The sequence below is a fragment of the Pelodiscus sinensis genome, chromosome 10 (genome assembly GCF_052426305.1).
Source record: "Pelodiscus sinensis isolate ZL-2025 chromosome 10, ASM5242630v1, whole genome shotgun sequence".
In the NCBI taxonomy this organism is placed as follows: domain Eukaryota; kingdom Metazoa; phylum Chordata; order Testudines; family Trionychidae; genus Pelodiscus; species Pelodiscus sinensis.
In genome coordinates this window covers 40,230,853-40,257,354 of record NC_143061.1, presented here as the reverse complement: position 1 = coordinate 40,257,354, position 26,502 = coordinate 40,230,853, and the positions used below count along the sequence as shown (strand labels likewise).

At 41.3% G+C, this 26,502-nt stretch overlaps 1 protein-coding gene across 2 annotated transcripts in view; it reads right to left on the bottom strand.

Moving 5' to 3' along the window:
• Positions 1–11,241: 11,241 nt before the first annotated feature.
• FARSB (phenylalanyl-tRNA synthetase subunit beta) overlaps positions 11,242–26,502 on the bottom strand; it is a 65,731-nt gene continuing 50,470 nt past the window's right edge. For both annotated transcript variants that reach the window (XM_075937543.2, XM_075937542.2), the window contains exon 17: positions 11,242–11,512. In XM_075937543.2, the coding sequence (XP_075793658.2) occupies positions 11,361–11,512 (152 nt within the window). In that variant the 3' untranslated portion in view covers positions 11,242–11,360. The remainder of the gene's footprint in view (positions 11,513–26,502) is intronic.

Genomic DNA, 26,502 nt, shown 5'->3' with positions numbered 1-26,502 from the left:
TAATACTTACTCCACAAGAGATACCTTAAAACACTGTCCAATAAAGGATTTTATGATATAGGGCTACATTAAGGCAAAAAATCTGAAGCCCTATAGAGGTATTATTCAACGTCTTAGTGGAAGGGACTAAAGCAGAAAAAAAATTACAGTAAGTGGAAGGTTCCTTAACACTGTCAATTAGACTAAAATGTCTTGAGTCTTTCATGTAGTTGTAGTTAAAATACTGCTTTTCTGAACTGCAGCTTTTCTGTGCTATCAAACTTTATGTATATAGATGTGGATTTATGTAGTATGTGCACATTTCTATTTTTGTAGCATTCAGGTTCATGTGATTTTTATGCAGCCCATAAAAAGTGTTTTCTTTCAGAAGTCCTACCTCGTTCGCTTCAAAATTTAAAATAAATATATTTCCAAAAGCTGGTAGGTTTTGTTTACTTTGTATCTTGCCACACATCTATTATTCTTTGAAATTAGTTTATACAGCCAGGTAATATCTTGCAGTTTGAAACATGTTCATTCAATACTCAATACATTGCCACCTCTATCAGCAGTAAACCTGTAATCTTCCACTGAAGACGTGTGATGGTCACTAATGCAGATGATGTTCTATACTTAGAAATATCCCAGCAAGGGGTGTGTATAAAGATTGGAAGAATTTAAAAAGCCTGCCAAGCAGCATAAAGATGTCCATAGGAAATTTAACATTTTTTAATGTGCAAACCTTTAATTATGGAAGAAGTCATGATTAATAGTGGCCCTAAACATAAGAAATTAGAAAATCCCTCTGCATAGCCAGTTTAAGAAAAATAACCACACTTTTTTTGCAAGTCTAAACAGCGATTTTACACAATTTTACATGCCATTTAGAATGTAGTGTAGTTACAATTTAACACTTCTACACCTGTGATTAATTCAGAATGGGCCCTTGTGTGTAAAATACCATGGCTATGGCTACACTGCCCTCTCTTGTGCAAAAAAATATGCAAATGAGGAAGTGGTGAATATCGCCACCTCATTTGCATACTTAATGAGACACGATTTTTGTGCAAAGGAGCTGTACACACATCTCCTTTTTGTGCAAAACCCCTCTTGCGCAAGAGCCATTCTTCCTGAAATAAAGCGGCAGAATGGCTCTTTTGCATATTTTCTTGTGCAAGAGAAGGCAGTGTAGCTGTAGCCTATAAGTTTAGTGCTAATTTATAGCCAAGAGCTTGGTTCCAATAAGTATTTCTCAGGATCAACAACTGTTACATAAACAGCACATTATGGGCTTACAAACAACCTGGAATAAATCCCCTCTCTTCCTCAAATTACATGTGATCCTCTCCTTCACAGCTATGGGGCATGGTGATGAGAAATATTCTGCCTCTATTTGTGGTACTGATTTTCTAGTGTGTCTGTAAGACTCTTTGCAGTCATTAGTCTAAGTACTAAATAATTTTTTTAAGGATTGGGTCAAAATAGAAAAAAAAACTTTTCACTTCTGTGTGTTTAAGTTTAGAAAGAATCCTGCACCCTCTCGCCACCTTGGATTTAAATAAACATATGCAATTACAAAGTGAATTTCCATAAATCATAGAATTTGTCATATTAATGTGTTACTCTGGATAAAGGCAACTAGGAAAACAGGAAGCAAGGAGGTGACCCTGTATCGAAATAGCCTGTTTCAGAAGGTGCAAACACTCTTTTCCCATATCTATCACCTGTATGGAATATTTACTCTGTGCACTCTCCCCATGTGATCCGATGTAAATAAAGAATGACATTCCAGGTAAGTTAACAAGTGTATTAAGGGATTTAAACCACAATAACTGGGAAAGATGGGAGAATTCAAATTAGAACTAAAATCAAAGAACACGAGTAAGCGTCCTTAATCAACAAATAACTCTTTGGCCAATAAGAAGAGAAAAGATGACTGTAAAGACCCCAAAAGCAAACAACCTCGTTTACACTTTAAAGGCACCAATGGGTGCTGTGCGCAGCCACGGCCTGGGATCTTCTACCCTTGAGGTAATTGGAAGCTCTTGGGGAGGAACTCTGGGGAGATCCTAATGGGGACCTTCAATGAGTAATGGGGGATCCCTTCCCTCGTCACAGCCTTGATGGAGTTCTGGTGGTTGGGTGCTGACCACAGTGAAGATGGAAATGACCACACCCCCACCAGCTGCGCAGAGCTTTATATTATTTATATGGCGCAAAAACTCTGAGGTGATGGTACGTTTAGGGTCCGCTCAAGTGGGAAAAATCAGTTTCAGCCGGCAAGAACCAGCACAGCTCAGAGTTCTCTAGCTGCTGACAGGCACATTGGTCAAAATGGAGTTCTTAGGATTAAAAGGTCACAGTCCATCTTGAATGGCTTTCACAAACACTCCAATACAAACCCATACATTGATACATTTACCCTTTATTCCCAACAAAGAGTCCGAAAGATTGTTAAAAGGATGAGATTTATGAGAGATAATGGCATTAGACCCTCCTATTATTGATGATTTTGCATCTGGGGATCAAGTGCTTCTAGACTTTCAAGCAACTACAAATGACTTCATGATTTTGGTTGATTGGAAATATTTCTGAGATATCTCCAAGGCGTACTCAGGAATTTCAACCAGTGCAAAATACAACTGTTTGCAACTAAATGGTGGTCTGTGTATGGCGCATGGATTTTTAATTCTAGGGATGTAAGCAAGTCGTCAAGTAGCTGACTACTTAACAAGCCTAGCATTAAGGTAGTTGAGTCAATCATTCACTCCCTGCCCCCTTGCTGCCTCTTGAAGGCAGCGAGGGGGAGCAGAAGCCAATACTGGGGAGAGTTGGCTTAAAGGCTGGTTCCCCCCAGCACGGTCTCCGTGATATCATCTGCCCTCGCCCCGCGCTTCTGCCTCTCTATTAGAGGTTGAAGCGGGGGAGAGGCTACCACAAAACAGCCTTTCCACGATGTCCGAGGTTGGCCATGGGCAGAGGCTGCTCTGGCAGCAGCCCCTGTCCACAGGGACCCCCATGGACAGGGGCTGCTGGACCCCGTGTGAGCCGGGACTGAGCAATTCCAGCTCAGTCCCAGCTTGCACAGAGTCCAGGACCTACCCCTGCTGCACCTCTGTAGTTTAAATGTAGTAGGAGCCAGGCTGTCTGTGCGCCCAGCTTTTACTACATTTAAATTGCAGAGCTGCAGCAGGGGTAGCTCCTGGACCCGGTGTGTACTGGGACTGAGGAAGCCTTCCTTTGTCGATTAATCGTATTAAATATTATCAACTACACAATTTGTGAATTACCTGCCTTTTAACATTGTTAGTCTATTTTAGGTTCAGTATAAGGTGTTGATGTATAAGACTGACTCCATGCTACTAGAGAGTACTCTCTCCCTGTGCACCATTTCAGCAGTAAGTACAATTATGGTAAATGGATTTAGCACAGTAAGAAGCTCACTTTCATACATTTGCTGCATATTTAATTGTGTACCTACACCTGTTGAATATTGCTTGGTCCCTAAATACAAATTAAACAATATCTAGCTTCAGTAGTGACAGCAGGCTAGGAGACAGGTTGTAAGTCCAAATAGCTCTGGGCATAAGATGATCACTAGCTGGGAGTAGGAATAGGTTGCCTCTTGTCATATATTTTAGTCTGGTAGAATATGATGTTGCCCTCTAATACTGAGGTTGCCTTCTGAATACTGCATGGCTACATCTACACTGCAGGCTTTTTTGTGCAAGAACACTTGTTCTTGCACAAAAACTTGCCAGGTGTCTACACTGCATGTGCGTTCTTGTGCAAGTAAATTTACAGTACAGTGTTGGAAAACAGGGCTGCTTCTGGAAGAGTTATTCCTCTCCCCACGAGGAATAAGCCCTCTTGTGCAAGAGCTCTTCCACAAGAAGGTAGTGTAGACAGGCAACATGATTTTCTTGCGCAAGAAACCCCTATGGCTAAAATGGCCATCAGAGCTTTCTTGTGCAAGAGAGTGTCCACACTGCCATGGATGCTCTTGCGCAAAAGGATATGGCAGTGTGGACGCGCTCTTGTGGAAGACCTTTTGCACAAGAACTCTTGCGCAAAACAGTTCTTGCACAAGAAGCTTGCAGTGTAGATGTAGCCTGTGTGTTTGACTTTTTTAGTTGTGTTCTCAATTCCTTAGGGTAAATCTCTTCCACCTGCTCTACCACCTATGTGCAAAATAAGCACCATTCCCATTCTCTTTTGTTAGGGGGATTCTAGATTCTTGGGCTGCGTCTAGACTTGCAAGTTTTTCCGCAAAAGCAAGTGCTTTTGCAGAAAAACTTGCCATCTGTCTACACTGGCCGCTTGAATTTCTGCAAGAACACTGACTTCCTACTGTCTGAAATCAGCGGTTATTGCGGAAATACTATGCTGCTCCCGTTCGGGCAAAAGTCCTTTTGTGCAAAAGGGCCAGTGTAGACAGCTCAGATTTGTTTTGCGCAAAAAAGCCCCGATCGCGAAAATGGCGATCCGGGCTTTTTTGCGGAAAAGCGCGTCTAGATTGGCACGGATGCTTTTCTGCAAAAAGTGCTTTTGCAGAAAAGCGTCCGTGCCAATCTATATGCTCTTTTCCGCAAATGCTTTTAACGGAAAACTTTTCCATTAAAAGCATTTGTGGAAAATCATACCACTCTAGACATAGCCTTGCTGATTTGGGGCACGAGGAAGGGGAAAAAAGGGAAAAGATATTTTTGTTCTGAAGTTCTAAACCTTAGGCTCCCTGAACAGGGAGGAAGCTCTAAGATCTGTAATATACAGATGCTAGAGAGGGAGCATCACAAAATAGCCAGAAGGGGATGAGAAAACAAGATGGTAGAGCTCTTGCATATAGAGAGTTTACTTGCATAAAAATCCAATTAAACTACATTTTCTCGGGCCTTGTGTGGGTGTGTGTGTCAAGAGAGTGTTGTGTTTGACAATGTGAAGAAAATCACCAAATAAAATATTTGTAAAAAGCACATATATAGCTGTCTCTCATAAAGAGCTTGCAGTCACTCCACATACAGGGCTGTGATGATCTTCAGTTCGTCCCCTACCTAATACCCATCCTGATGGCCATTCCTTCCAGAGGAAAATAAGTCTGAGGCAGTTCTTATCCCATGACATATGGAAGTTGCCAGCTTAATAGAAGCCCTGTAATGTGCACAGTAGTCCTTGGGGAAAAGTAGGAAGTAGGGCCTGGCTCTCTGATTTCCTGCTGTAGGCTTTAGTGCCCATCAGCAAAGCTAAGAAACATTTAAACTGCAAACAAAATGTTACCTTAATGCAGACATCAACCCATGATAGAACCGGTAACTGTATCCATAGAATAGGATAGAGCCATAGTCCTTTTTATACCATGGACTGGCAAACTCATTCAAAAACTTTTGGCAGACTGACACTGAAACCTTTGCATATTCTTTATGGTAATTAATGTAGTTGCATATTTATTATGGTAATTAATGTTATATAGTCATGTGTTTTACATCCCATCTGTGTGTACACAATACATGTCATTGTAATGGATTTTTTCAATTATTATTCCCCCTCCAAAGTAGTATTCGAGAATGCAAAACATAACCAAAAATACAGACAGTGCTTTCTTGTCAAAAAAACATTAACAGCACAGGATGGGGCAGTAGTCACTCAGCATCCAGCCAGGGCAATAAATGAAACTGCAGCATGCATGCATAAATGGAGTAACAGCTTTGTGGATCCCAGGCTGACATGGCTGGAGTAGTCATGGGGACTTTATCAGAGGAATAAAGATGGTACATTCTTGAATTGTGATGTCAATATAATAAGGAGCTCTTCAAATATACAAAATGGATAAAAAAATACAAAATGGACAATAAAAATAAATGTTTAGTGCACATCAAAATCAAGGAAGTGACTTGCTTTTTAGATGCCCTGAAACCTGATTTTTCTTGCTTCCCATTCATGAGAACCCCCAAGGATAATGTGCCCAGGGCTCAGCGTGGCCAAGTGGTGGCAGGTCCCTGCATGTGTGTGCTGGCTGGGTGCAACTGGAGCCCAGGGGAGGCTCCAGCTGAGTGGAGAGGGAGGAGGAGGCTGCCTGGTAGCAGCAGAGCAGGCAGGAGGAGAAAGCACTCGCAGGGCAGCTGGTTTCTGGCCCTTGAGTGCCCTGGAGCTGCCCTCCACATTGAGCTGGCCAGTAGAGACAGGCTCACTGGGGCCCCGACTCCAGCCGCAGCACACCAGGACACATGAGGAAGTGGGTGGGAAGAGAATTTTTTGTGCACGCACAGACATCTGTGCACTTTATGGGGAACCCCAGGGGGCGGGGTTCATTAGCAGCTGGAGGCGTGGCCTAGCAGCGTGCTGGTCCACAGACTGGCAGTTGGGAACCACTGGGCTAGAGTGATAGCACCTAATTCCTCCCTTTTACTGTGCAGAGCAAATTTCAGAAGATCTTAACTATTAAACCTCACAAGACATGTTATATACTTGTTTTACATATGGTTGAACTGAGCTACCTTCCAATGGGCATTGAACAGGTTAGTGGAAATAAGACCCAGGAATTCTGACTTCCAGTCTCCTGCTGTGCCCATCAATTCATCATTCCCACTTCAACCTGTAACAACACATAAATGCATGTCAGCCAGACCTCGTACTAGCTTAAGGAAAAACATTCCAAATAGACAATAAATACAGACAGCACCCTAGCAAACAGTGCCACTGAGCCTATGAATTATGAAAGTGTAGGTTTTCTAGTGAATACAATAGTTATGTTAGTGGAATGCATGAGGTGGTGTTGCTATGTTCCCTTTCTTTGAGCAGAGCTGTGCCTTTATGTCTCTAGATCAGGGTTTTCCAACCTATGGGTCGGGACTCAAATCTGGGTTGCCAGGTGGCTCTAAAGGAGCCATGCACACATTTTTTTAATTACCCTGGGTCACCGTCTTCCTGAATTGTCAAAATGGGTCCTCACCTGGAAAAGGATGCTCTATATCTTTCACACTCAGCACTAGTATATTCTGTCAGTGACTTACAGTTAAAGCCTGTTTCTTTAATTTTTTTTTTTTTTTTGGTTAACTGGTAAATAAATATGCACAGAACTGGTCAGTATGGGAATTATATCCTAGAAGAAATAAAATACAGTAACTGTCTCTCCAGAATGTGGTTAATTGGTATTTACTTAGACTAAAGACAGTAGACTGGTCTAAACACTTGAAAATCCAATGTACCGTATATTCCGGCGTACAAGACGACTTTTGATGTTAAAAAACATCCCCCAAAAATCGGGGGTCGTCTTGTACACCGGGTATACATCCCAGGTGCGCCTGGGATGCCCTGCTGCCGGCTTCCCCTGAGGCTTTGCAAAGCTGCTGCGGCTTTGCTCCCGGTGCCTCTGGTCTGCTGGGGACCGTCTCCAGCAGACCAGGGACACCGGGAGCAAAGGAGGCGGAGGGGCGCTGGGGTATAAGATGAAACCCTATCTTTTAATTAAAAAATTAGGGGGTCATCTTATACGCCCAGTCGCCCTATACGCCGGAAAATACGGTAACAGTAAAATATTGTAATATGCTGGCATGCCTCCCAGTTGGCAATAGTAAATCTATTACAGAGACTATGATCTCTGAATACAAGTCAGTTTTAATTACGACTGACAATTTCTCTGCAAAAACAAGTAGTCCGGTGGCACCTTAGGACTTGTCCACACTATGGAGAAGATCGATTCTGCTGCAATCTACCTTCTGGGATTCAAATTAGCAGGTCTAGTGAAGATATGCTAATTTGAACTGAGAGGACACTCCTGTCAGCACCAGTAGTCCTGCTCCTCACAAGGAGTAAGGGAAGCCAACTGGTGCATGTGTTCCCATTGACCTCCCACCGTGTGGACAGCATCAAAATGTGATTTAAGATACTTGAACTCCTACTATGTAATTAATGCTCTGGAGCTTCATATCTTAAGTTGACTTTCTCCTTTAGCGTAGACCAGGCCTTAGAGACTAACAAAAATATATATAGTATCGTGAGATTTAGTGGGCAAAACCCACTTCATCACCCATCTTACAAGGAGGTTGACTTGTCTAACAGTGCGTCTACACTATAGGGCTTAACTTGAAGTAAGTTTACGTCAATTGCGTATCTTATTTCAAAATAGGGAGCATCTACACAGCACTTATTTCAAAATAGATTTTTCCTCTGCCTTCCCTCATTCCTCATACAGGCTACGTCTACACTGGCATGATTTTCCGGAAATGCTTTTAACGGAAAAGTTTTCCGTTAAAAACATTTTCAGAAAAGCACGTCTAGATTGGCAGGGCATTTTTCCGGAAAAGCACTTTTTCGGGAAAAGCGTCCGTGGCCAATCTAAACGCGCTTTTCCGCAAAAAAGCCCCGATAGTCATTTTCGCGATCGGGGCTTTTTTGCGGAAAACACTACTGTGCTGTCTACACTGGCCCTTTTCCGGAACAGTTTTCCAGAAAGACTTTTGCCCGAACGGGAGCAGCATCGTTTTTCCGGAAAAGCACTGATGATTTTACATTAGATCGTCAGTGCTTTTCCAGAAATTCAAGCGGCCAGTGTAGACAGCTGGCAAGCTTTTCCAGAAAAGCGGCTGATTTTCCGGAATAACTTGCCAGTGTAGACACAGCCACAATGTTTACAGGAGTCGGAGAAAGAAGTCCTCCAGCTTGAAAGTATTTTGACGCTATTTTGAAATAATTGCCTGTTGCATAGCTGTGGACTAAGTTATTTTGGAATAGTGTTAGTTATTTCAAAATAGTGTTGCAGTGTGGACATACCCTAAGAAACAAGAAAGCCCTCATCACTTTTTCTGTTTTGTTTCCATTACTGGTGGTCAAACCTTGACAAAACTCCCCTGAAAACTATCATCTCATTCTCAAAAAGCTGAGCCAGTAATTTTCTTGCTGCCAGAGTTTTGCTGCTGTTTGATTGAATTCTAATGTGTCAGCCTCCTAACAGTTATCTGGGGACAAAAAGAACTTTTATTTTTCATTTCTCATGTTTCCCCACCAGCTCTACTCTATAGCCAAGTCTATCCCTTCATCCCTCCGCATTTTCTGTTTCTCACCTGTATAAAATACAGACTCTTCATACTGACCCATCCTTCCCAATGCTGCCACCATTTCTCCATTTTGCCTCACTTGTGGCCTGAGCCCAAAGCTAATGAAGGGAGGCTCTATTGCCAGCCAGTGAACTGTGCAAGAAATAATTGTTTGAGATCAAACTAATTTTGAACCTCTCAATGTCATCAGTTCAAAAGTTTCACCTTCTTTTTGGATTCCCATAGTGTCAGGAAGAAATATTGAGGCAAAGGGCAGCAGAAAAAAAATCTATAGCAATAAGCCTCATTAATGTGGCTTCCTTTGGCAATAAATGCTACAATAGTACATTGGATGCCATAGGTCAGAGCAACTGTAGTGTCTCTTGCAAAGGCAGATGTGTATATTGGTCAGAGACTTATTTCTGGTGCAAGGTATAAACTCTAGTACAGGCACTGTACTTCCTGCAAGAGATTTTGTCTCAATTGCCCAATGTCAGACTTCTCAGATGATCCTGGGCAAGTCACTTACAGGAACCTTTCAGTTACAGAAGTATATTGAATGTGCAGAAGTATGCCTATGCTATGCTGAATGCAAATCTGCCTTATTGTGGTTCTAATCCCCACGTATCAAACACTAATCAAAAGAGGTTTTTAATACTTACCATCTGTGTTCAAGATTGCTTCCCACACTGAGAGCTTGCCTGGTTATCGTTGTGTAGGCATCACAGAGAATATACCTTTCAACTGACAAAGCTTGATAATCCCAGAGGGACTTTAAACTGCAAGCTGCAGTTCTCGCTCACTGTGCGCAGTACAGTCAGTTGCCTTATGTATGTAATACCTTCTCATTTCATGTTTGTCATGCAGAGAAATAAAATCTACACTTCCATCTGACAGTAACTGTAACTCACTAACAATAGGATTTCCAGATGGGTAGCTGTAATGCATTTTTCATAATATACTAACAGGCCTCCACCTGTTAAGAATAATGAAAGATTTACTATTAAAAGACATACTTCAAAGCCCTCTTGAGTAGAACCAGTAATACATTTCATAAGACTGAGTTGAACTTACCACCTCCATTTTTTGTACATATCTTCCTTATTTAACTGGTAGTTGTATCATTCTTGTACACCACCACCCTGCAGATTATATTTATACTGTCCTTCCCTTGTGGGACTAGGCTTGGCAGGCTCTCGCAGTGGAAAGGGTACATTGAATTGGTGCAAGATATATTATGGTCACAATGGGCAACCTCAGTACAATGGTCAAGTTGATTAAAACACGAGCAAACAACAAATGGTCTGGTAGCACTTTATAGACTAACGAAACATGTAGATGGTATCATGAGCTGTTGTGGGCACAGCCCACTTCTTCAGATGATCGGAGTTACAAGTTAGGGTTGAGACATACTCATTTTCCAAGTCAGTGGAAGGCAAGTAACACAGATGGTCAGTCAGTACAGCACACACTAGGCTGGGTAAGGAGGTGCAAAACAACTGCATCAATGCCCAATCTCATATGCTGGTTGCAGGAATTGTGAAATCCTAGGTCAGTGCAGCATGGAACGTATCAAGTTCAGCAAACATACATCATGGCCTCAGTCCCATAAAATCTTTGATCAATATTTCTGGACTCTAAGCAAAAAGGTCACTCATTTTTAAGTTTCTCTAATTTGGTTAGTGTGGAACTTCAAAGTGATAAGGCTTATATTTGCCATGAAATAATTTCAACTTGGATTTTTCTTTGACTTTAGAATGATAACAGATTAAATAAAGGTTTTGCTTACTGCATTGCGGTAGATATTGTATAAGTATTCCTTAGAAAATAGTTCTGGTTTTCATGAAACAAAGTTTATTTCCCTCCCCCAACCACTGATGAGCAAATGACAACCGTACAGAATAAAAGCTCAATTCCTTAGTTCTGCTCACATTCGTTCAACATTTGCTCTAATCAATTATCTTATTTCATGCAGTAAAAAAAAGAATGAGATTCCTGTTATGCATCCATAATCAGTTACAGTATGAAGCTCTGTCTGTAGAATGTTTTTTTATTCTGAAAACTAATTATGTACTCTGCCATTACATTTTTCTTGTAATAAAAAGTTGGGTAAAACCCAGTGTATTTGGGAGAAATACACCGATAGCACTTTGTAGCCCTAGATACCACATTTTTACATTGCAGATGTTAGCTTATTTGTAATGTAAGGAACATATTTATTCATGGAGCTAGACAATGTTTTCATAGTTTATTAGAACACTGCAGTATAAGTAAATGGTGCCTGCAGAGAGAGACTAAAGGGCACGGTTGCATATGAAGTGGATTTTTGGAGGCAATATAACAGTCTTGTCTTTACAAGAAGGGTTCAATATTGATCTCTAGGGCAGAACACGGCATAGTGAGCTCAAATTTGGTGATAACATCAGGGTGAAGGACTCCAAGCTTTCCAATGCTTTGACCTTTGGCAAAAATCTCAGCACAACGGCCAGGGAAGAAAGCAGAATCTGAAACGAAAGTAAGAGAAAAATCAATATTTCTCCAGGCCAAAAAAGTTAATAAATGTTTACCAGTGAGAACAAAGCTTTTATTATTCAACAATTTTCTCTGCTAAGAATGGGCTCCCACACTTTCTAGCATTAATAGATACGCTATGATTGACAAAACAAGGAAACACTTCACATTAAAAATAAAACATGTGGACATTTTTCCCCCACTCTAAAGTTGTTTTGACAAGCGTTTTTCCTATAATAGAAATCAGTGCAGATGAGTAAAGTCAGCAGAGAAACTGAAGTTAACACGAAATTTGGCATAATTCAAGTATTATCCAAAACCTCCGTGTTTCCCACCTTATTATGTTTAGGGAAATAAACCCTGCTGTCATCTAAGGGGTGAGCAGAAATGTCACACTTGATTACATGCCACATTACTAGTAACATGACCTACATTCCTTATCTGGAGAAGAGCTTTTAAGCAGTTTCATGTATATTGAAAAGCCACAGCAACACCTGATTCAAAGGAAGCCCAAGATCTTCCTCTGTGTATCTCAATTTAAGCATCATGTTTTTAAATGTTATTTGATGGGGTTTGTTTTTAAATAGATACACAAGCAAAGGGGGAAGTCAGCAAAGGAAGAAACATGAGTTTTCACGGGAGCAGTTACTGTCTGGGAACTTATATACTAACATTAAGGTTTTGCCTACATGTGAAAGTGATAAATTAAATAGTTAATTTAAACCAATATAGTTACCCATGTTCCACCCCCCCTCCATTATAAAAGTGGCCTTTTTTATTAGCTTGTTTCACTTTGGAAGAGTTTTAAGCTACACTGAAAAGTGTCACTGAATTGCACTGGTTTAACAATATCCACTCAATTATACCAGTATAGTAAGTAAATCTTTCCTGTGTACACAAGCCCTAAATGCCACACATGCAGAAAGTTCTACTCTATGGACAAATTTCTGAAGCAGTTGATAAATATTTCCTTCTGTCTTCTCTAATAATGAAGTGCAGGATTCAAATATCAACAACAATTAGCAATGGGCGCTTAAGAACAAAGTGTAGAACTATTGCTAGTTCTTCTCCATGACTGCTGCTAGCAAATATTACTGGTCTATTTGGTTTCTTCTTAGATTAGGACATGAGTCACAGATTTCATTTTTAGGACTGTACTGGGACCACCTGGAATCAAATAATAAAACTCCAGATCAGAGTGATTTACCCAATGGAACCAGGAGAACTGTAGCTAGTAGCTCTGGCAGAGCTCTTCATGTGCTGTCCCCTCAAATGGGGGTAGGGAAGGCATAAGGAGAAGGCAAGGCCTCTCAACTGCATCGATTACCCCCGATGTTCTACTGCTGCCTTTCTATCCAGAGGGAGATCTAGCTTTCAGCTTTATTAATATTTGAACAGATTGCCACTCAGAAATCTGGAGAGTCACCTGGGAACAGTACTACAGAGAGTAGTCAATCTCCAACTCTACTGCTCCCTACTCTCTCTTCAATGTGTTAAAAAATCCCACAAACCACCTTCTACTATGCAATCTAGTGGAGCCTCAAGTGTAGGGTGAGAACCAGAAGAAGACACAGCCAAAGAGAAACTCATCTTCCCACCACCCACTTCTCCAGATGCACAGGACATGCCTGTGCTGAGGGGTCATTAAGCAGACACATCCTCTGGGGTAGGGTGTCTCCGTTTTATTGACATTGCACTGACTCATCTCCCACCAGAACATGGGGCCAACAAGCTCTGAGAACTGCTTAAGGCCAGAAATCACTTCCTTAATGGCACTTTTCTCTTTGGTTGTTCTAAAAGCGCTATTATAATTCTGGAGGGAATAAGCTCGGGTCATTATAATGTGCTTACAAAGAGTCACTTAAAATTGCAATATCAGGTCAAATTAAACCCTGAACCTCAGATTCATCTTTTATAAAACTCAAAAGAGCCAACAGACACTGGGCCCCACATCTTCTTCTTTAAAATGTCAATGGAAATTTATTTTGAAAAGTTGGTCTTGACAGTGTTTGTAGACCAAGATCACAACTGTCAAAATCTGAAGGTAATATCAGTTTTCATTAGCCAACCTATGGGAAATACCAAGAAAACGTATATGTATTTTTTTTCACTCTGTACTGTTTCTTTACTAATGCTCAGTTTAAGAACTGTAGTAATATAAATAAAGAAATGGTTTTAAAAATATTTTGAATGAGAGACCGTCAATCTAATCACACATTTGCAATCTCGGACAGAAGGACAAACCAACTTTGGTATATGAATTTATATTGGACATGTAAAACTGCAATTAGGTGCACCCTAAATTCTACTGAAATGCTGATCTAGCTAAACAGTCATTTTCTACTGCCTAACTATTGTACCCAGAGCACCTGAAAGTAAAATATGACAAAATAAATTTGTAAAAACAAAACAAGCATAGTGTATATTAATGTCTTTTCCACTTTCACTGAAAACCTAATGAAGAAATAAAGTACATAATGCAGTCAATAATGACATACTTTCTTATTTCTTTATATTTTAGAAATGTGCATGTTTGTGAGTTCATTGTTCGAGAACTCCTCCTAAACGCTAATAGATAGGACCACCAAATTTGGTACGCAGCTTCCTCTTATTGTAACTTAAAGCAAGGTCAGGGTTTGGTTGTGCCAGGAAAAATGGGTTGTTCCCAGAATTCAATTGTTTCTCATAAAATGGAAAGGGCGGAGTCTGGCAGGAGGGAGTTATACTGTAGAATGACCACAGGGGGGCAGCAAGGGGCCAGAAATGGAGATTGGGACACCTGTAACCCTATTGGGCCTGCAGGGGGCATGAGTGGAGAAAGTGACAGCTATCTACAATATAGATAGAGAGATAGAGAGATAGATAGAGAGAGAGATAGATAGAGATAGATAGAGAGATAGAGAGAGAGAGAGAGAGATTGTCTGTCTCTGTGTCTGTCTGTCCCCCAGCTAGGGGACATACACTCCTCCCCAAGATGTGCCTGCCAGAGCTGCAGCAACCATGGACAGGCACTTCTCTCCTGGCCCCAAGCTGCTGCAGTGAGAGAGGGCTGGGGCTGTTCTCTCTCCCCGGGACAGCCTGCATATGGAACTCCTCATCCCTAGCCCCACCCCAGAGCAGTGATTTAAATGAAGAAAAACAAAACTTATTTGAGTTAAAGACCCTTAGTTGTGAATAAAGCCAGTATTGTACCATCTTAAGTGAATAGATATAATGAGGTTCTCTTCAAGAGTACAAAGCAATGTGTCCTACAGCAGGATGCTGTGTCAAGGTCATTAAGCAGTAACCAAAATATACTGTTAACAATATGCTTAGTGACATCTATGCTTCCAGTTTCTGTCTATGCCACTTAGGGTTTGTCTCCACTACAGCCAGGATCAACAAAGTGGCGCTCAATCCCCCAGGATTTATTTAGCGGGTCTAGTGAAGACCTGCTAAATTGACCACTGATTGCTCAGACATCAACTCTGGTATGCCACGAAAACAAGATGAGAAAGGGGAGTCAAATGGAAAGTTCCTCTTTTCAACTCAGTGGAGTATGGATCTAAGTTATATTGACTTGAGTCATGCTGCTAAAATAACTCAACTTCCCCCCAGTATAGACCTCACTGTGTAGAAAAGTACTTTATCCTCCGGTGCTTCAGTTTACTGGGTAAATCAACCCTGATCCTTAGGTTTAATTCCTTTCTGAACATGCTTTGAGATCTTAGGATCATGCTATAATACTTTGGTACTGAGGTCACCCTAAAACAAAATCAGTTTTTGTCCCCTACATCATTTATATAGCCATGATAATTTCCCCTTCATTAGAAGGGGGATATATAGCCTATAGCACTCAATGAGTTAATACTAAGCCATATATTTATGCAGGGGCCTGATCATCACTGTGCTTAATAAGAAGCATATTCTACTCATTTTCTCAACAAAAAGCAAGGCATGTAGTGTCCGTACTATAAAAAGGCATATGCATACTGGATATGCCTTTGCTAGAGATCAGAATGAGCAGGGCTGCAGAAGTAATTGATTTTAGAATGGTTGCATTACTGAAAAGGGACTACTATTGGTACCTTTGGTTCGAAAACTGTTGGCTCCGAAAGTTAGAATCATACAGCCAATATGTATTCTAGAAGAGGAGACACTTTCTTCATAATACAAAGCTCTGAGCCATGCTACATGTGGAGTATTATACATGGACTTCCTGGAAAATGTTACTGCTGCTGTAAATATATGGGAAGCTTGAGGACACAATGAAAAATGGTCATATTTCTCAGGCTTTGTGCTGCTTCTCATTGTGTGAAATGGGGTTTACATAGGAATGCTCTAGAAACCAGGCATTTCTATATGCATACCACCAAGTCAGCAGTTAGATTAGGTGTGTGTGGGGGGGGGGGGGGGGGGGGGAGGGAATTGCTATGTCTAGCTTTTTCCTACCCCAAAGCATTTCTATTAATGAAATTATGTGCATTTTTTGAGAAAGATATTCCCTGAAACACTGACAGATACCCTAAACTACAAACTGAAACTATAGGATGCCATAGGATGGAACTCCCAATTGACTATTCTTCCCAATAAAGCAACAGTGTATAATTTTAACCATAGTCAGCTTCTTATATAGAAACAATAACTAAAATACAGGCCTGTACAAGTATTAGCACAGTATTAGTTTGCCAAATCTTTAGGACAGGGAGATTATCTTTGTTTTGTAAAGACATTTCTTTAGCACTATTACATCATTAATGAGCCATCATGTAATAAGGTAATGCCCCAAACAGGAAGAAAAAAGCTAAGCTAGAACCTGAACCCTGGTGTAGTCCTTCTTGCCATCAGTGGCTGGGAATAGGACAGAACTCACTGAAGATCTTCTGGGGGTTCTCTTTCAGGCTGTATATCAATATTGTGCTTGTGTTAGTAGCAGCTAAATTTGGAGACTGCCATCTAACCTCTTATCTTTGAGGTTCTAAGCAGCCATGAGTGTGAGGATCTAGACATAAAATCCCCCTTAATAGAGGTCATGCCATGGACTCCCAACACATGATGCTAAGAATTCAACCCTCCAAACCAGCTCTTTACTTCTGTTTATACTAGGGATGTAAGCAACTAGTCAAGCAGTCGACTACCCAACAAGCTTAGGCTCTTACTACATTTAAACTGCAGAGCTGCGGTGCGAGCGCTTCTCCTTACTGACTAATTGTGTAGTCGATACAAATTGTATTGTCTACATAATTAGCCAATTACTCAGGTAACATCTTTAGTTCATACTGTGTCTGGATGTCCATTATTGTATAACGTAATAGGTGTGCAGCTTACTTTACTCACATAACAAAGGCTGTAAGTGTTAGAGTTTCCATAGTAAATAACCAATAAAAACAAGGTGAGGACTATAAGCTTCAGGCTTGCTCCTGAACCAGTTAACTGTTGAACCCTACAGAGGGAAGGGAAAGTCCCTGTCTTATTTGAATTAAAGCAAGGCCAAGAACTGTTTAGATACAAGACTGAAAAGTGATTGCAATTTAATTTCAATTCAGCCTCGAAGCACGGAGGGGTCCAAATGGCATTCTCCCAGCAAAGCTAGCAGCAGGCGATTTGTGGTCTTTGTATGAGCATGCAGGATCTGCAGGAAGTTTATCTTCACTATCACATCAAGAGTTTGATGGCTGTGAAAGGGTGAGAAGTCCAAGTTGCTCTACAGGTCATTAAACTTTACCTCTATAATGCCCATAATGGTTAGCTACCGTAAGGGACAGTGCCTTAGCTCTTTGTAGTTAGGTGAGATTTCACATCGATAATTACTGATGCAGTTTATGTTGCAAGTCTCCTGAAGGAACGCCTGGCAGCTTGTGCCATAAGCTCATTAAGAGCCCAATGATGGCAATTTAGTACTCCATTCACTTTCATGATTAACATTTATTAGATTTAAAAATGGATCTTCTGATTTTAACTAATCCCCTCATGCTCTATAAACAAACCTGTCTAACTAGTAGAAATTCAAAAAGCTTCATTTGCAAATACCAGTTCAGGTGTCTAAAATTCACCTTGAAATCCAGTTAGAGATCTAATTGTCATTGCAGATACAGACTCCTAACATGTCAGAAGAAGCCAAACAAAGGTGGTAGCAGTGGAAAATCATCTTTTAACATGTCATCATTATACCCAGCAGCTATGACAGGGGGTGGGGTGAAATGCAATACAATGCCTTTCAACAAAAGAAAGGCTCTAAACCCAGTAATGTCTTAGGCTGATGTACTACATGCAACAACAGACAAAGCCGTATCTTATAAGTGAAAACAAGAATTTAATTTCCAGTACTCAGTGAGGTGGAAATAATTCATTTAATTAAAGCTTTTGTAGCATCTCCTTAAAATCTATAATTGTCTTACTGTGTTCAGACAGTAGGGCCACTTTGATTGCTTTGGGGGTAATTCTTTGGCCAGTAATCCAATGAAGTACCTAATCTTTAGCGCATTTTCTGGCTAATTGACCTTCAAAAGGCTTGGTGAGCTCCCTATGCCCTTCGTTGTCAAACACCTTGCACAGTTTCTTTTCTCTGCCTATTCCTGGCCTCTCCTCCTTTAAAAAAAGATTAAAGTAATATTATAGGGCTAGAGTTGGGGTAAGCTTTAGAAGGTACCAATTCATTCCTATAATTTGAGGGAACTAAGGAAGTTGAAGCTTAAGAGGGTAACTGAGTGGACCTTGAATTCTAAAAGCAACAGAGCTGTGTTATCCAGCATGTGGCTTCTGAAGTCTTTCATCTTAATTCCCATTCCCATTGGCTACTTTATCTGCCCATTTATTTGCTTATCCTGGATTCCTCTTTTTAAGTATCTCATGTGCGCTCTGTATTTGCAGATTTTATTTTAGATCATGTTCTTTACTTTATAGATTTTTTTGTTGTTGTAAGTACACAAAAAAGTCATGATCCAATCCAATACCTGATAAGTTAACATCTGAAAAGAAACTGGCATTCCTTGCACACACAGTTCAGATTCAGGCCCTATGCACTTTGACCTATCTATAACAAAAAGACATTAAAAACAATTTCTTCTCCACTCCAAGGAGAAAAGTTTTTATGTTCATCACTATTTTGATTTATTCTAAAAAAGGCAGTTACTAATATTGTATTTTGGATAATTGATTTAAAACAATTCACTAACAATATACAATCTGCACAAATTAGCATACCTGTATGCAGCAGAAACTTCAAAATCACTGTCCTGTATGATGACATCTTGTCAAGAAACAATTCATGGCGTTCAAAAGTAGAAACCTTAAATGAGGCTCCCAAATCCTGTCTGACATTTCAGAAGTATTGAGACTCTAGAGTTCCCATTAAGGTCAACCCATTGTCACCAAATCCTCCTAAACTCCCATCTTTGTCACACCTAGTGAATACGGTTGGGGCTTAGCTACACTGGCGAGTTACAGCACAGTACATCAGATCACAGGGTGGTAAATCCTGACATGTCCACCCTGGCAAAGCACTTAGTGCATACTAACTCCACAATTGCTGTACTGTAGGTAAACTACCTCGATGAAAAGCACAGTGCTTTCTGCACAGTGGCTACAGCACTGGGGAGCCAGTGTGGTTGCCCTGACGCACTACAACGTTGTGAATAGCCTCCAGTACCTGTCCCACGATGCCGGTTCTTGCCTCTCTGGTCATTGGTTTGAACTCTACCGCCCTGCCCTCAGGTGAGCAACACTGAGTCAGACCCATCCTTTACATTCCTTGAGAATTTTGGAAGTCCTCTGTCTGTTTCCTCAGTAACACAGCTCTCAGTACATCTTTGCAGGTGACCATGCCTGATCCATGCACCAAGTGATCCCCGACTTGGAGCAATGCTGAGGTACGAGATTTAATCAGCATTTGGGGAGAGGAAGCAGTGCAGTCCCAGCTGCGCTCAAGCCGCAGGAATTACGAGATCTACCAGGGAAGAGCCTGAAAGGGGCCATGGTGGGACACACCACAGTGCAGCAGCAAAGTGAAAGAATGCCAAACTCCTATCACAAGGCCAAGGAAGCAAACTGCCATTCTGATGTTGCGCCCATGACTTGCTGATGCTACAAAGAGCTGGATGACATGTTTGGGGGTTACCAGAGCTCCACTATGAAGACCCCCAAGGATAGTTCGGGGCCTAGGGGCCATTCCAGAATTGACTGAACCAGGAGAAGGAAATCCTGGATGAGATTGCCGAGGGAGAGGGGTCCACAGGCTGATTCAGTGTCCACAGATACATGCAGTCAGGAGCTTGTTTTCTACTCTGGAGGCTAGTCAGGCACAGCAGCCGAAGGCTGGGAAAGTGCAAAAGCAGAGGATGCCCCAGTGGCTTTGATTTCTGAAAGTGCTGAATCGAGTTGTTGGGGGTGGGAGGATTGCAGAAAGCAGCCATGGGTCTGTGTGGTGCTTTTACTGACACCAGGCTAGTCAGATGCAGAACAGGAATTCATGGACTCATTTCACAGTAATCAGCCTCCAAGATCTCATTGAAAGTGTCATGTGGATGCTAGGCAACCCACTTCCCCAGGTTCCTTGGTAGAGTTGCTTTGTCCCTAGTCTCCTGAAGGGTAACATTCCCACACTACTGCGCTGTAAGAGGGGTGGGACCACTGCTGCATACAAGCAAGCTGTGTAAGGGCCAGGACTGAAGTTACAGACTCAGCCTCTGCAGTGAGATATTGTCCAGGATGAACATGGCCTGTGGAAAACGTATGGACATTATTCATTACAGATCTTCCTGGAGTGTTGGCTCTTCCAAGGAACATGTGCCTAACCTAACATAAGACCTTGCAACAATGAATTCCCCTATTACTCACCATTTTGTGGGTCTTGTGTTTTCTGTGTGCTTGCCCTGGGACTGCAAGTCAGTAATAGGAGTGTGAACAGTGCTTGTGTTTGAAATGGTTCATGCCAGTGCTCGGTCTAGTATTAACAATGGTTCCTCTGTAAAATGTTGCATTTTGGCTTCACAGATTTAACCTTAGGATCCCAGCCTTCCTTGTTATCAATGGCTGTACAGCTGTGCAGGACAAGGAAGCAGTCTCAGAGAAGTAGAGGGGACATGATGCTATGCAGCAGGCTGCAGCTGAAAAGAAAGAATTGAAGGAATAGGGGGGCCAATGAAAGGAAGAAATGGAAGGAAAATCTAAGTGTTGGAACAAATCCACAGAGCAACTCTTTAACATCATGAAGCATCAAGCTGACATGCTCCGGGCCCTGCTAGCGCTGTAGATGGTCCTGTGATACCCACCCCTGCAGCCGCTGTCCCAAACTTGTTTTCATGCTTCTCTCTGATACGCCGAACACATTGTGGTCACTGTGTCATGCTCAATCAGCACCTGCAGAACTCTAAGCCTGCCCTTTCACCGTCAGCCCCGCAGACTCCTGTCTCAATCCTGTCCTCATAAAGTTTAGTTCTGCTGAACTGCAGCACTCTTTGTACGGCACATCAGACAGCAGGGCTGCACACAATACCTGTACATAAACCAATCTGTAAATGTGACAGGGCCTCAACTCTTCCCTCCCCTCCCCCCCCACCCCATTTCCTCCCTACAAAGTGCAGGTGTGTCATGCTGTGTGTGTCTCCTACGTCTGTTTTTTTTAATGAATGAAATTCTTGGGTTTGAAAGCAAGCAAGCACATCTCAGCAGAGCAACAGTCAGTCATGAATCAGACAGACCAATCACTGTCCCGCACTAGTAATGCAGCCACTGCACTCTTGTGCACGGCAACTAATATTACTGACTTTCAACCTCAAACTGCTGCCTCGAGACATCCCTGATCCTTATAGACCTGCGCTGTACTCCTCTAATAGCCCTGGTCTCTGGCTGTTCAAACTCAGCCTCCAGACACTGAGACTCAGCAGTCCAGACCTGAGCAAAGCTTTCCCCTTTCCCTTCACAAATCTTATGGAGGCTACAGCATGTGGCTATAAGCATAGAGATCTTGTCATCGGCCAAGTCCAGATACCTGTACAAACATCACCAGCTGGATTTTAAACAGTCAAAAGCAAACTCAGTCATCCTGCACATGCTCAGCCTGTTGCTGAACCACTCCTTGTTGTTGTGAAGGGTCCCAGTGTGTGGCTTCATTAGCATTAAGAGGAGTCTCCCAGGGTTATAATGGGCATTTCTACTTCCCCTACTGTGATCTTCTGGTCTGAGAAAAAAGTTCCTGCTTTCAACATCCTGATCAGCCAAGTGTTCTGAAGGATGTGGACCAGCCTGCATTAATGTCTGCGAAATGCCAATAGTGATCCATAAGCACCTGAAGAACGATGGAGACATGCCCTACTGGTTAATGTTCTTGGAAGCTAAGTGGTCTGGAGACAGAATTGGAAAGGCCATCTATATCCCCGCCGCAGTTGGGAAGCCCATCTGTGCAAAGCCATCCACAACTTCATGCATGTTACCCAGAGTCACAGTCTTTTGGAGCAGAATGCGATTGATGGCTCTGCACAATTCTATCAACGAGAGTCCAATGGTCGACTTTCCCACTCCAAACAAACTGGCGACTACTGTCTGGAGTAACCAGCTTCCACGGTGCAATCGCACTGCGCTTCTCCACCAACAGGCAGCTCTCATTTTTGTGTCCTTGCACTGCACGGTGGGAGGGTGTGGGGGAGCTCAGCATACAGACCCAGGAAAGTGGCTTTCCTCATCTAAAAGTGCTCCAGCCACTGCTTGTCATCCCAGACTTGCATATCCAACCACTCAGTCCTTGTTTCCAGAAAGCAAAAGCAGCATTCCATTGTGGTTAGCACCTCTGTGAATGCCACAAGAAATGTCATGTTGTAGCTATTATGTGTGGCAAGATCAGCATCCAACTCATTGTCACTTTGCAGTTTAAGAAATAACTTGACTGCCATTCATGACATGTTAGTGAGACTTATCAGCATTTTCTTCAACAGTTCAGGATGCATTCCTGCAGACAGAAAAGGCAGAGCCTGCAGCACAAAAGCGGCTGAAAGACGGCTCCATACAGGGATGGAAGCACAGAGTTAGTGGAATGCGAAGTGATGCACCACAGGGCACTGGGACAGGACCCAGGATTCCCCACACCACCCCCACAAGTAAGGCTGTTAAGTAGTGGTTAATTAGCAAATCGAGTAGTTGGCTACTCAATTACTTGATTAGAGGGAGTGTTTGCTACCCCCACAGTGGCTCTGCAGTTTAAATGTAGTAGGACCTGGGCACACAGGCAGCCTGCTCTTACTACATTTAAACTGCAGAGCCACAGAGGGGTTAGCTCCTGGGGGTGTCGTGAGCTGGTACTGAGCAGTCCCAGCTCGCACTGGCTCCACGACCGCTGAGACTCTGCATTTTAAATGTAGTAAGGGTCCAGCCAGCAGCTCTATATTTAAAATGCAGAGCCGCAGAAGGGTTAGCAATCCCAGCTTGCGCCGGCTCCGGGACTCCTGCAGCTCTGCTCCACCCTTCCCCCACCGGCACCGCAGAGACTGTGCTGGGAGGAATCAGCTAATAATATAATCACATTAAGGGCACGTCTAGACTACAGTTTATTTTCAAAAGAGGATATGCAAATTCAGTGGAATTGAATTTGCATATTTTCTTCCAATTGCTTTTTTTAAAGTGAGTCTTTCGAAAGTGAAAGTAGTCTGGATGCAATTTTTTCGGACAAAAAAATCGCTTTTTTTCAAAAAGCCGTTCTTTTAAAAAGGAGGTTTACGTGGTTTTTCGAAAAAGGTTTTTATTTTCCCCGAAAAAAAACGCATCCAGGCTCTTTCACTATAGAAAGACCCACTTTCGAAAAAGGAATCAAAAGAAGATATGCAAATTCCTCTTTTGAAAATAAAACAGTCTAGATGTACCCTAAGTGTGTTCCTTAAATTCTTTTGAAAAGGGGTCAAATTAAATATAAACACTTTAGAGGGAAAAAGTCAAAAAAATTATGAAGTTACAATTATTTAAATAGAAACTACACTCTAACAGGTTCACCACCTACTAAGGATGTTAAAATGTGATTACTTCCCTAAGACCTACTGTGTTAAATTAAATGCATATTTACCATACTGGTTTTCTCTTATATTTTCACAGGCATTACTACCAACGGTGTAGCAGGGAAGGGGTATGGCACAATCAGTTCTCTACCTGTGTAGTACACTGGATACCCCTAAATAGGGCTCAGCTCAGAAGTCCTTGAGAGCAGGCGAAGGGATTGTAGAATCATAAACAATGCATATTCACAATGCAAATTTTAAATAAGAAACTCACTATGTTTTTATCCAACTGTTTTATGTGAAAACATAAGCACTCAGACAAAAGCTACATCATTTATTTATGCCACCAGAATCCCCAATATACAAATACAACTCTATATTTGTAAGAAATATCTAGATCTAAAAGTGTAAGCTTCTATTTTATAACACTCTTAGTTGTAATAATTTAAATTCTATGGATGTGCCTGCTATAACACCCCTTCTTCCTCCCCAGATCTGGGTATATTTTGCTCTAATATGTTAACTGAAATTCTATTTAGATCATGTTTAGAGTTTCTAATTTTGGTTGGATGTATTCCTGGAGGTTACATTACATGACAATCTTTAATTAAAGATTCATCTTTAATTCCTGGAGACACCAGGCCATTCTTAGAGGGTTGGCAACCCTAGTCCCGTCCATACTATGCCTTTTAACAATGCCTGAAAGAGTTTTCAAATATAGTTTTTGTAGCCCATAGTCATAACACTGTTTAACTGTGGTCCCAATGGTTACAACCAGGGCTCGACAAAGCATTGAATTTACTCGCCCGTGGTGAATAGATTTCAGATGGGCGCCCCGTTTGTTTCTGGCACGCGCATTCGCAATATAGGTCTTGAGCATGCACAGAGCGGGGCTGGCGAGTGGCTTTCACTGCCGTTCGTCAAGCCCTGATTACAACCATGCCAAGGAACCATATTATTTATATAGGCTTCAAAGCCTTTGCTACATCAGTATTTCCAGCTGTATTAAAGTACCCAAGACACATTCCATCTACTCCAAACTCTAGCCTAGTATTCTTGCTCATTCTTGGTCTCTGCAACAGTAGTAATTGAAGTTCTAGAATAAACTACGGATGGTATTTTAATTATTTCATTTGGTAGCTTAGAAATATAACAACAAAACAGGAGCAGTAAAAAAATAAAAAATAAAATGTATGGATTCATACAGTATCTCCAACGTCAAGATCTTTAAAAATCACGTAGTTCTACCACTCCCGCAAGAGCCTAATTATCTGGGTGGATGCTGAAGATGACTATGGGAAATGAGTGATTTGGATCACTGATTTCAATGACAAGATTTAAATGTTTCTTTGAAAGCCATGCACAAAGTATATTTAAATTATTTCATGTACAAGAATGATATATGAACAAAAATAGAATAAAGTTACACCTGCCGCATGTGCACAAAATGATACGTTACATGATCTGTTTTGCATAAATCATTGTCAAGTTATGCATATTAATATGCCAATTTTCATAATACACAGAGTGACAACTGCATCAGAATTTACCTGTATTATAATCTAGCTTTATGAAGCAGCTACAGCTTTGTCTGTTTCTAGGGACCATTCTGAAATCCAGATCTCAGTAAATCGGTACATGATTAAGCAGCAGTTTTGCACTGACGTATACTGAAATCTTACATCCTGTCTAGTCCAAACATTAATCTGGCATTATTTATGTCATTGCTCATTTATGAGACTGGAGAATCCCTAATTGCAAACAATCATAGAAACTGGACTTTTTCAGATGTATAACCAGTTAACTTACACTTGAAATGAAATACTTAGAGAACATAAAGTCTTTAACACTTCAAAGCTTAATCCCCCAATTCAATGGCTACCTTCTACCCCCTATGAACATCAAAAAGAAGAAAACCCTTTCAAAACATTACAGTCCTTAGAATCTGTCAGACAGTTCAGGGAACAAAAGTATTATCAAGCCACATTTTCTAAAGGTCTTTGGAGCAGGGACCGTACATTTATTATATGTTTGTACAGCACCGAGCACAATGGGTGGCAAGTAGACACTAACCCAATATAAATGTTAAATAATAAGGGTACAGTCAAGTCAAGTCTACATATACATCAGAAAGACTAATTTTCCTGACCACCTTAAATAAGTGCTATTATATTTGGCTTATTTTATTTCAAGCCTCAGAGTAAGCCATCTTCCTTTGTGATCTGCTGATATGATTGGTCTGAAAATCCTCAACTCAATGCTTGCCAGTTAAGTGTGTTCTAAACAGAAAGATTTGGAATCCTCTGCTTTGATCAGGAATTCTACAGCAATTTCAAGATGAATGTTTTCCTTCAGGCATTTATTTAAAAAAATTGTTGGAATGCTAAACTATTTAATTGTATGTTGAATTACAAAGAGCCCGACATTGTGTTTTGCGGCATACTTCAGGCGGATGAGACCCAAACTTTAGAATCAGAATCTCACAAAACAGATGGCAAGCAATGTTTCTCTACATTTCTGTCACAACAGATGTATACGTGGGAAAAGGTCTACACCAGTTCTTAAAAAGTTACACCAACTCCCCCTTCCCCAAACAACAATAACAAAATACAGACTAATCAGGACTTAGTAAAATTAGAACTCTCTTAAAAGCAGTATTTACACTACTGCTTTTTACGTCTACCCATTTGATGGACTTTTAATTTGAAGATATAAAAATGGACATTATTTACACATGTATTTACACCAAGGTCTCCACTGAGATCAAGGCACTTTTGTACTAGATGATGCATGAAATATATGAACACAGTACTTGTCCTAAATAGCTTAAAATGTAAATTAGCAAACAGACCATATGGGCACAAAGTGGAGGCACAGAGAGGGGAAGCATCTTGCATAAGATCACAACACATCAGTGCAAGCACTGGGCCAGATGAAATTCTGGCCCTGGTGAAGTCAATGGGAGTTTCATCATTGACTTGAATGGGGACAGAACTGTACCCCAGATCTTTGAGATCTCAATGTAT